This window comes from Chinchilla lanigera, unplaced genomic scaffold, assembly GCF_000276665.1.
Source record: "Chinchilla lanigera isolate Chin_1 unplaced genomic scaffold, ChiLan1.0 scaffold00059, whole genome shotgun sequence".
Taxonomy (NCBI): domain Eukaryota; kingdom Metazoa; phylum Chordata; class Mammalia; order Rodentia; family Chinchillidae; genus Chinchilla; species Chinchilla lanigera.
This window is the reverse complement of record NW_004955460.1, coordinates 8,881,626-8,892,656: the sequence shown is the minus strand read 5'-3', so window position 1 is coordinate 8,892,656 and position 11,031 is coordinate 8,881,626. Positions and strand designations below refer to the sequence as shown.

General features: G+C 46.9%; 1 protein-coding gene across 1 annotated transcript; it reads left to right on the top strand.

The window, feature by feature from the left end:
* The first annotated feature begins 252 nt into the window (after positions 1-252).
* On the top strand, positions 253-10,676 carry Zfand2a (zinc finger, AN1-type domain 2A). Its single transcript, XM_005397803.2, has 7 exons — positions 253-480; positions 1,783-1,880; positions 2,178-2,272; positions 4,308-4,439; positions 7,424-7,575; positions 8,414-8,497; positions 8,758-10,676. Exons 2-7 carry the CDS (start codon positions 1,826-1,828, stop codon positions 8,774-8,776), a joined length of 537 nt encoding a protein of 178 aa, XP_005397860.1. The 5' UTR covers positions 253-480; positions 1,783-1,825; the 3' UTR covers positions 8,777-10,676.
* The last annotated feature ends 355 nt before the right edge of the window (positions 10,677-11,031 follow it).

The window sequence follows — 11,031 nt, the reverse complement described above, 5'->3', positions numbered from 1 at the left end:
AAATGGAACTCTGACTCAGTTTCCAGCGCTCACGGCGGCCCCGCTGAGCCCGCGTAGTGATACTTCACCGTGACTCAGCCGCTCGCCGCCAGAGTCCTCTGGACAGTTCGAGAAAAGAGGCGAGCTGGAGGGGGAATGGGCGGGTTGTAGGTCATGGCGCTGCGGGATTGGTTAGCGGCCCAATTACGTCATCGGAACGCGCCAAACCTTTCAGACAACTGAGCCTCAGGATTGGTCGACCTGAGAGTGACGCCATTGGGGTGCGCTGGGAACGCCTGGCCGGCGAGGCTTGGCCCGGGAAGTTCTGTATAAATTGCTGGGGCTGTGGGCACCGTGATGCTGCATATCTGGCGCTGCGTGGGTGTTGGGGGAGGTCTTGCTACCTTGGTCCGTGAGGCTGACCGTGGAGAGGGACACCCTTTCCGTCTTCGCGACCTTCTCTTGGCACCTGCAGCTGCCTTGGTCCTCCAAGAGAGCCAGGTACGGGGTCAGGGTGGGGCCTCGGTAAGGGCCCGAAGCCGAACCGGGGGCACAAGGGGTTACTGCGGTGGTCCGAGGGGCGTTTCCTCGCTGTTGGCCCCCAGCCTGTATGGACAAAGTGTCACTCAAGGTAGAGTGATTGACCCGCCCCGCGTCAGGCATCCTCTGACCAGTGTTGTGGTCAAGAATAAGGTCATTTTGAGATTGACATCAGGTTCTGGTCAACAAAACAACCTTCGGAATACCTGCTGTGTCTTGTGCACTGTGCCATGCCCCTCGGGTGCACGATGGGCTCACGCAGCACAAACTGCTCTTGGGAGCTGTGAGTGCCGCTAGCAGAGGAAGAATAGAGGGCGCATAAGTTAGATGGGGGCTTCCTTTTGAGGAAGTAGCACTTCAAACTTGAGTACTGACGGGGCGCGTAGGTGTTAACAGGGGTAAGAGTGTTCCAGGCATAGGACGGCTTGGGAGGGAGGGGCACTCCCGAAGGGAGGAGGGCACTGATGGGCAAATCTGGAAAACACCTCCGTTACTTGAACTCTGGAAGGGACCGGACTTCTGAGAGGTTTGGTGGGTGATGGGGACCTGATAAGCCCTGCTGTGGATTGGAGTGCTCTCTCCGGTGCAGCGGTTTCACTGGGGTTCATGTGTTTTCCATTATGAATTAGTTAATGACTGGCACCTGGCCCTGATCACCCCTGGGCTGAGGTCATTAAGGAATAAGCTGAAAGTAAAACTTAATGCAGAAGGGAGAGAGAGAGGGAAAGAAGGAGTCAAGGGACAGAGCTAAACCTCCTCTGAATAGCGTAGTGAACTAATGTGATTTAGCACCAGGCAACAGAGTTTTGTTTGTGTCGACAAGTATATTCAGTAAATGAAATTATGAATTGAAATCTATATAGGTAGTAATTTTTCCTGGCAGCTGTGTGAATTGAATATGGGAAGCCCCTTTTAGTATGAGTTGAAATGTGGTTTAATGAAAACCCAGAAATCGGAGTGAGCTTCATAAACTAACAAGGGGTTAAAAGAACAAAGAAAAAAAAAGCCCATCTCTCTTATTGGGGTTTTTTCTGAGGCTGAGACCTGTTGTTTGTGCTGAAACTCCCATTTTTCTGTTTACTGAACATCAACAAGAATTTGTGATACCTTAGTCTTGTGCAAGGGCCCAGGATGACTTAGGCTTTCAATGTTCCCAGTAGAGGGTGTCTGATTGCTCTCATTAGCTATGTAGTTTATAAGTCCTGGGGACTAAGTTGGGGCTATTATAGCTGAATCTCCTCTTAATTCTCCTAATTCTCATAGGTGATACTTAACTGCCATCTGTGTTGTGAACACTGTTTTCATAATGGAGTTTCCTGATTTGGGGAAGCATTGTTCAGAAAAAACTTGCAAGCAACTAGGTAAGTCTGTTTAAGAGCATGCATATGGTTGCTATTTAGTATCCACCTAAAGCTAGGCAGCAGGCTGGCCTCTTGGGCTAAGGGAATACAAGAATACTGCTTAAAGGATTTTGATGTAGGATGAAGTGGGATCTCTCTTGAAAAGATAGCTTTATAGACTGGGCGTTGTTAAATTCATAAGCGCAAAGCTGTTTTTTCACCTGTGCTGAAGCACTTAGTATAAAGACTTGCTTTGTATGATCTGTAGTATTTTTTCCTCAAATCCTTAAGAGATATTTTACTTTTTTTTCTTTTTAGATTTTCTTCCACTAAAATGTGATGCATGTGAACAAGATTTCTGTAAAGATCACTTTACTTATGCTGGCCATAAGTGTCCCTTTGCATTCAAAAAGGTAATTCATCATATTCTGTTCAGAACATATTCTGAGTGTTATGTGATTACTGACCACTTAACAGGATGGTTAAGGAGCTTTTCCACCATCTCAGGAAGTTCTGTTAGACAGTGCTGCTTTAAAGCTATTCAGATTTTATTTTCAGGACTTGTAGACTCAAACTGTTGTAACTGTGAATCATGAGATCATAACTGGTTAAAAGACGAAGAGTTTTTATTTAGTAGGTACAAATGGATTTCTACATCGGGAGATATGGGTTTAGTTAGAAACCAGACAAGTGTTCTGGAAAGGAGAAGAGGACTGAGTTTTTAAAGAGAAAAAGGAGGGAGCTGGGGTAAGATGAAATAACTTTTAAAATTTTTCATTTGGCCCTGTTAGCTGCACAAGTTGTATGGAATGAATTTAGTTCGGTGCTGAGGTCTGTTCATACATTAAGTTGTCCCTGACAGTTTGCCAGGGGTCATCAGGAAGTAGTAAGTCTTCTGGAACTGTCAGCAAGTCAGCAGGAATCCCCCACCCCCAGGCTGGAAATCGGCACAGTCAGTGGTCTTATAAGCATATTCTTTCCAGATGGTGCCTTTTGTCTGGAAATTAGAGATTGGACCCGTGTCGGGGTGGCAGACTGCAGCAGCTATTGGATGTGAGGCTCACAGAGAAACTGCTTCCTCTTGGCTCCCAAAAAGCTATTTTCACTTTTATTCCCATATAGCATAACCTTCAGCACTCTCTTTGCCCATTACGTTCTTCATTCCTTTGATCCATCTGCACCAAGGAAAACACAGCTGTATCTTTATGGGGTGCAAGGAATGTTTCAGGACTAGTCAGGAAGGTGTTAAAGGTGCTGTGTGGCCTTAGAACTTCTGTGGGTGATCTGGGTTGTACATGATAGAAACTGGATGGCACCAGTAAGAAAACTGCCTCTCAAGTTTCACTTCCTCTGTTGGCTTTTCAGGTGGCCCCTTAGCCATTGCTCTCACTTTGTTTCTGAATGGTTCACAGATTATTTCAGTGAACTTTGACATTCGACACTTCACCTGGTGGCAGATGGAGAGTGGGTGACTTAGCATCACATGCTCTGAGCAGAGTTGGCCATGGTCTGGCCTTTTGCCCTCATTTAGGTCATCAGGATGAGTGGGGAGAATGAGTCACACTCACATTTATCAGGCCCTGATGGCTAGGCCAGCTTCACTGTTTCTGTGTTGACTGCACCTTCCCATGTCCCTATATTGGGGGAGTGTGGCTAGAAAACGCCTAGGAATGCTTTATTTCTCAGTAGGTGAACTTGCCAGATGAAAGAGCACCGCCCTGTGACTCCTCTAGCTCCACCTACAGGCAGCCTCCATTTACAGCCCACACTTCCGTGATAACTGCCATCGATCAGATGTCAGCTGCCACCTCGCTTTCCTTGTGGCCTGTTCCCTCAGCTCCAGTCCTGGCTTAGGATTTTAACCCTGCTTGCTGGTAGCCATATCAGTCCCTCTAGAGACCCCTACTCTCAGGCTTGCCACGAGAATGGTTGTTACGCACCCACGTGCTTGGCTTCAGCGTGTGCTTCCCTGTGCACTAATAAGTGAATCTTCCTATTTGTAAAATCTGTGTGGGAAGCCACCAAAGAATCAGGGAGCAGGCTGACACTTGAAGTAAGCTGGAGAATCTTTATGTCAGCATTTTCTCCTCTCCTTCCCCTCTCAAGTATTGGGCAGGTGGTCTTCTTGCCTGCATGTGCTGGACACACAGCCCTGTTGTTCTGAGATGCTGATTGAGCTCACCAGCTTCCTTCCCTGGCCCCTCTATCCCACTCAGGGTCCTTTCCACAGCTGGCCCGTAGTTGTGCATATTTAGATTCCATTTGATTCCTCTGGAGGACACTTTCCTTGTTGCTCTACTGTCCTAACGGCCGCATTCTCCTGGTGGTTGGGGCATCAGTTTGTGTGTTCTGCTCCGTTTACATGCTCTGTACTCTCACCTTTTCCATGTGTGCGATTTTGTTGTCTGGATCTGAAATACTGTATTATCTTATATTCGTTATTTTTAGGATGTCCAGGTCCCCGTATGTCCACTTTGTAATGTCCCCATCCCCATAAAAAAGGGAGAGATACCAGATGTGGTGGTTGGTGAGCACATGGACAGAGATTGCACAAATCATCCTGGGAAGAAGAAGGAGAAGGTAAGGACATGTTCCAGGTCACTTCTGTGACCTGTGAATGTTGATTTTTTTCCCCCTCAAGGGGAATAAAGGTCAATTTTCTAACTGTGAAAATTAGCCCTGGCAGTTTATGTACAAAGTAAAACCCTTAATGATAAGTCTGTTTTCCTATGTGGTGAGTAGCATGAGTTTCTAGTTGTGGAAACAGTCTTTGCACGAGAATGCTGGGTTAGGGTCTTTTTTTTTTTTTTGGTTTTTCTCCGGTGCCGGGAACCGAACTCACGACCTTGTGCTTGCCAGGCAGGCGCTTTGCCGCTGAGCTAAATCCCCAGCCCCTGGGTTAGGGTCTTTACTGTAATGCACCAGTGTTTCTCCAGAGATAGAGAGGCTTTCTAGAACCTTTCCATTCATGTACATTTATTTTCTAAGCACCTAGGAGCAGGTAAGGTGATGTAAAATTAAGACACTCCATCTTCTTGTGTTGGTAGTATCTGCATTTTTATTGAAGTTGTTTATCTGTTCATTTGGAGTAAAATGTGTGAGGTCCTTATTCCCCCAGGTGGCCACGCCCTGTCTTATCTGCAGATGTGTGTGTCTCATCCTGACTACGTCTTCTTGCTCACTCTTCTTTCTTGTTGCCTGTTTGCCACAGTGTACACTAACAATGTAGCTGTTACCTGCTGGCCTGCCACTCTCTCACACACAAACTTCTAGCCCCTTCCTGCAGTTGAGTTGGAGTGTGCTGGGATGGGTGGCCAAGCCTCTCAACCATGTGGAGAACAGCCCTGAGAGTCCCTTTGCTGCTTTTCTGGTGGATCCAGGTTTCACACATTCTCTTACTATAGGTCCAGGTTTCCCTTATCTTGTGTTTTTCTTAGCTTACTCCTTTATTTTGTTGGGCCCACTCCAATGATTGCTTCCTGAGGGAGGCTGGGAGATAAATGGAGACCATGTGTTTTTCAAGGTCTTTGTTCTCTGCCTCCCCCAGACTAGACTTAGCACCCTGGTGTGAAGGTCCCTGCTGTGCTTTCCCTAGTGTTGGAGGGCATGGCTCACTTCCTCCAATTGCTCTTGCTTTAGGGAATTTCCATCCTGGCCTTGGCCTAGGATCAGTTTTTCTCCTGGTACTTTGGAGGATCTTGTGTGTGCTGGGTACATACTGGACCCTTCTACTGAAACTCCAGCCCTGGGGTTCTGGAATGTTCTCTTCATTTCTGGTTTCCTTACTTCCTCCTCTACTGTCTGGATTCTTGTTTCTCTTCCCTGTCCAGTAGGATCTGGCTGTTTCCTTTCCTGTCTTTTTTAGGGGGTATCTCAATAAACGTGGTTTTCCTATGCCTGCTTTGGAACTGGTTACTTAGAAAGTATAGAGTGGACTCCACCTTCGTTGTGAGTCATCTTCCCAGTCCACTCCTTCAGAGGCCTCTAGGGCCCATTTCTTTGGGGCTGATGAGATTCCCCAGAAAAAGTGTCCGTCTCCCTACCCAAATACCTGCTCTTGTCCTGACCAAGTGGAAAAATAGCCCGAGGTCTGCATGGCACCTGAGCCTGCAGCTCAAAGACCACCCGAACCGTAGAGTGCTCCTCCTGCCCCCAGCCTTGCTCCCCAGGCCAGCTCAGCAGCCTTACAGAACCTGCCTCTGCCAGCACTGAGGAGGGGTATGCAGCCACTCCTGAGTTGTGGCATTTGCTTGCCAACCTCATTACTACTTGTCTGGGTGCTTTTTACCTGCTAAAATCTTGTGGCTGTATTTTTTTTTTGTTGTTCATATTCTTTGCTTTTGTGGATTTATCCCTTCAGAAGATTTCTTGTGTCACTTTTCTGGTGTTTCTGGGGGCAAAACCAGCACATGTGTGCACCCTTTCCTCAGCCATATGTCCAAGGCACCTGGCAACTGTGCGCCCTCTATAGACAGCAGCCCTCAGCTCTGTGCCTTCCTGCTGGGGAGATTTTTTCAGGTTGTTTTTCTCAGGCTAGCTGCCTTTGTGTGTCTTTGTCTGTCTGTCTCTGTCTGCTGGTCTCATTGATTAAAATAACCACATGGAGTAGGGGAGGTGGCTCAGTGGTGAGTGCTTGCCTAATGTGTGTGAGACGCAGAGTTCCATCCCTACCCCTGCAAAAAGCAAAACAAGAAAACAAAAGCTTTTCTTCTAGGTAATTGATGTTTGTCACATGTAGAATCAGTTTCTAGTCATAGATTCTAGTTTGTAGCTATCAGCTATCTTAACCAGTAGGTTTCATTAAAGTCCCATAGCAATCACATTAATAGCATAAATTACCCTAAATATAGGACCCATTAACTCTTTCTGTGTCCAACTTCACACTCAAAGGAGGGAATCCCTATTTGTCCCCTCTGTGGGGAAGTGTATCTAGTCCTCTTCCTCACCCTGGACTCTCCCAGCGTGCAGCCCCCCTGGCCTGCCACCCTTCACAGTTTTGGAGAAGTGCGACCCTCGCTCTTGGCTCAACCCAGAACCACCACCTCCATCTTCCCTTACTGTTCCTCCCTGGATTTTGTGCCGCCAGGCTGTTCCCAGGTTGCTGGACAGCCCTTTCACCCTCTAACACACTTGTCTCTGACAGGAAGTTGGAAGTGCCTGGAATTTATATCAGTACCTACTCCTCCTTCCAGAAATATCCATGACTAGTGTTTGTGGGGGATAGATGTTCTAGCTCCCTTGCCTCTAGTGGCGTGCAACCCCCACTGACCACAGAGCTCCCCAGAGCCAGCTGCTCTCTGTGGTATGGGCTTGTCATGTCCCTGCCAGGCCTCCTGTCTCCTCTGAGGTCCTTTTCTTCTTAATCTTCAGGGACACCTCCAATCTACCTTCTTGTGAGTCTCCAACCTTCCTGGCTTAATCAGCACTTCTCCCCCTGGCAGTAAGGTTTCTGAATGGAACTCTGAGACCCTCATTCTATGGACCTAACACCTGTGTCTAGCTTGAATATGAGTGGTCTGGCTGGGGCTGGTAAAGAATGCCTACTGATATGACTTGCCTCTCAGGTCTTCACATACCGGTGCTCCAAAGACGGATGCAGGAAGAAGGAGATGCTGCAGCTGGCTTGTGTGCAGTGTCGTGACAACTTCTGCATTCAGCACAGACACCCTCTGGACCACAGCTGCAGGGCTGGGACCTATGCTGCCAGTAGCGCCGGGTGAGGATGGCTCCTGGCCGTGGCTGAACTGGCAGGAAGTGCCATGTACAAGAAGTACCGGCTTGAACTCAGGGCTGGGGTGGGGGGTAACTTCTAGCATCACCTGCACAAAGTTGTTGATCCTAAGTGTTTGCTGTAGAGTGGGGGTATAATAAAATTGGATTCTAAGTTCAAATTGGAGTCTGCTTGTGTTAGTTTCTTATAGCTATGAGAAAGTACCAGAGAAAGTACCTTCAACAAGAGAAACTCATGAGTCTGGAGGGTGAAGTCACAGTATGGACAGATTGGCTCTCTCAGAAGGGTCCTGCACAGCCTCCCCAGCTTTTTGTGGTTTGCTGGCTAATTTAGTGAGCCTCAGCTTGTGGACACAGCCCCTGATCTGTGCCATCACCTTCCCACAGCCTTCCCTCTGTGTACCTCTGTGTCCCCTCTTGTTCCTGGAAGCATGGGGAAGTCACCTGGTAGTTGCCTCTGTGCCCTATCTTCCCTTCCTGTTGTGAAGACCCCTTCTGATGACCTCTTTGAAGCTTGGTCACTTCTGAAGACCCTGACTCCAGACCAGGTCCATTCTGAGGTGCAGAGGTCAGGACCCCAGTATGTCCTTTGATGTAGGACATGATTCCATCCATAACTCTAGTACCTATATTAAGCAGTAAAAACATTTGCCTAAATTTGCTGTTGAATAGAAGTGGAAGGATAAGTTAGCTTTTAATTGCTCTCTGTTACTTCTCATGTTCACACCTGAACCAGGCTGGGGTCAGTTGCCTGGCTGTGTAGATCAGATGGGCTTTCTTGGTGCACATGATGAGACTGACTGGATGTTGACCTTTCTGTGCAGGTGTCAGGCCGCAAGAGCCTCTGAGTCTAAGCCATCAGGAGCTCTAAATGCCCTGTCTTCCAGTTGGCTGGCCCAGCGACTCGGGTGAGTCCAAGGTGCATGCATGAATGAGTATAGCTGTGGTGATGTGGGTAGGCGCTGTGCCCAGCAGTCATGGTGCCCTTAGCTGAGTGATGGAAGGATGATGCAGGACTCCCGAATCCTGAGTACAGTTCACTCCAGCTCTAAGTCCTGTCAGCTGCTTCTGTGATGTGGCCTTGCGGCCTCTAAGATCCTATTGTGTGATAGGCCACTTCTGTAATCAGGATGCGTCTATAAACAGTTGCACTTTTTGTCTCTTCCAGATGGAAAGTGAAGCGATGAGGGAACTCTGTTCACCTGACATATCAGCTTGTTTCTGCACCGTTCCAGCCTCGCAGGTGACTGATGCTCTAGTGCTTTCTTTTCCTTGGGGACAGTAAAACTTTTCAATGATACATACAAATTTGAGGAGGATATTCAGTAATACTCTAAGATGCGTTATGTTACCATAATGATGAAATAAGTGGCTTCAAGAGCAGAGGATCCAAGTGAGCCAGATCAGCAATAACTCTGCCCTGGACTTGGCTGGTCTAGAACCCAGTCTTCTGTAAGACTCTGTCCCTTAAACCCAGACAGCTGTCCATAGCTCTGGACCTTCCTCATACAGCATCTGTGTTGAGTTAGCCATCTGAGCCCAAGGAAAGGAGGAACCTCTCTTGCCTTACTCAACTCCATGTCTAGGGTGGCCCTCAGTCCGCTCAAGGTCCCTGAGAGAATGTGAGTCAGTTGTGTCCTTTTCTGATTCCACGGTGCTGGCACGCTCCTGGAGGTGTGTTTTAGAACTGCTGCATGATGTTTCTGCCATAAAGCTTCTAGAACTGGCTCTGAGACAGCTCAGTTATGTCTGGCTTTGGTTTCAACTCCAAGAAGAAAGTTGCAAGATAGCAGCAGTTCAAGATAAAGCCCTTGGGCCGGGGACATAGCTCAGTAGCATAAGCACTTGCCTGGCAAACTTGAGGTCATGAGTTCAATTCCTGGTACAAAAACAAAAAAACAAAAAAACAAGATGAAGGCTTATCTGGTGTTGAAATGATGGAAACTTCCAGAAGTAACTTAAAACCACAAAGCAGGCAGAAGGCATGGGGCTGGTTTGATGTTTTGGAAGAGCAGAAAACCCAAGAAACAGAGAGGGGCAAGGGGCAGACTGACGTATGTAGCCCACAGTCTCATGGTTTGGATGGTGATTGTGTTCCTGTCACCGATCATGGCTTGATCAGCAAGGACCACATTCTAGGGACCTTGATGACGCAGACACAAGCATTATGTTCAGTGTGAATGAAGTCCTTTGTTTCTCAGGCCCTTGGCAGTCAGAGCTGAGGTGAAGTAGTGCATACCAGCTGGTCCTGATCTTAACCCCACAGTCCAGCCACACTGTCCAGACTTCCCACTGAGACAGTTCAGTGTATCTGGACTAAAAGTCCTAGCAAACTACCTTTTCTTCTAGTTTCATAGTCTCTAGTTATAATGGGGGTGAGAGGCTCAGTTACATTCCATGCAAAGGTGGTTGAGACTTTCCATGCTGTCTTGTTTAGTGGTACTTGATCTAGGTTGGTGGTTTTCAGGCATTAGCGTGCATCAGACCAACACTGGGCTCTTCCTAGAGTGCTGGGCCCACCCCTGCATTTCTGATGTAGGTCTGTGTAGATTCAAATTTGCCTTTGGAACTACTCCCAGGTTGTGGTGCAGGTCTGGGGGCACACTTGGGCAGGCCACTGTTCTGTACATCTGTCTAGCACAGCTGCCATTAGCCAGTTAGTCAGTGCATACTTGAAATACGGTCAGAACAATTAAATCTTTAATTATACTTGTTTAAAAACTGCTTGGTTCAGCTGTTAGAATACTTCTAAGTATGTTAGGAACCTGTATATATGAATCTATTTGTAACAGTTCATTTTTGGTTTTGGTGCTGGGGCTGGAACCCAGCCTTGCATATACTAAGCACGTGCTCTACAACTGAGCTACATCTCCAGCTCTATAACTAAATTTTGTGGAATCTAAATATAGGTCAGGCATTTCTGATGAAAATGTAATGTCCAAATTGAGATGTATCCAAGTTAAAAATAAAAAACACACCAGAATTTGTAGATAATACTAAAAAAGCAAATAAGATTGTTAAAATATTGTTTATATGTTGAAATGATACTATTTTAGATGCAATGAATTAATAAAATACAGAAATTAATTTCACCTGCTCTTTTATTTAACTGTGGCTTCTTGAGATTTTAAAAATAGGGGAAGGGCTTGTGTTACATTTCTGTTGAATAGCACTGTAAGGAAGGTTCTCACCTAAAGAACCCAGTGTCATGGATGGAACATCCCTAATCTGAAATGCTCCAAAATCTAAAGCTTTTTTTTTGGCTTTTGGAAACAGGTTCTTCCTGTGTGCCCAGGCTGACTTCTAACTCAAAAATCCTCTTGCTTCAGCCTCCTGAGTGCTGGAATGATGGGCATGTACCATGACTTTCTCATGTGACACTGTAGATTGAAGATTCCACAGCTGACCCCGTGTTCATTTTTCCATCCTCACATTTTGTGAG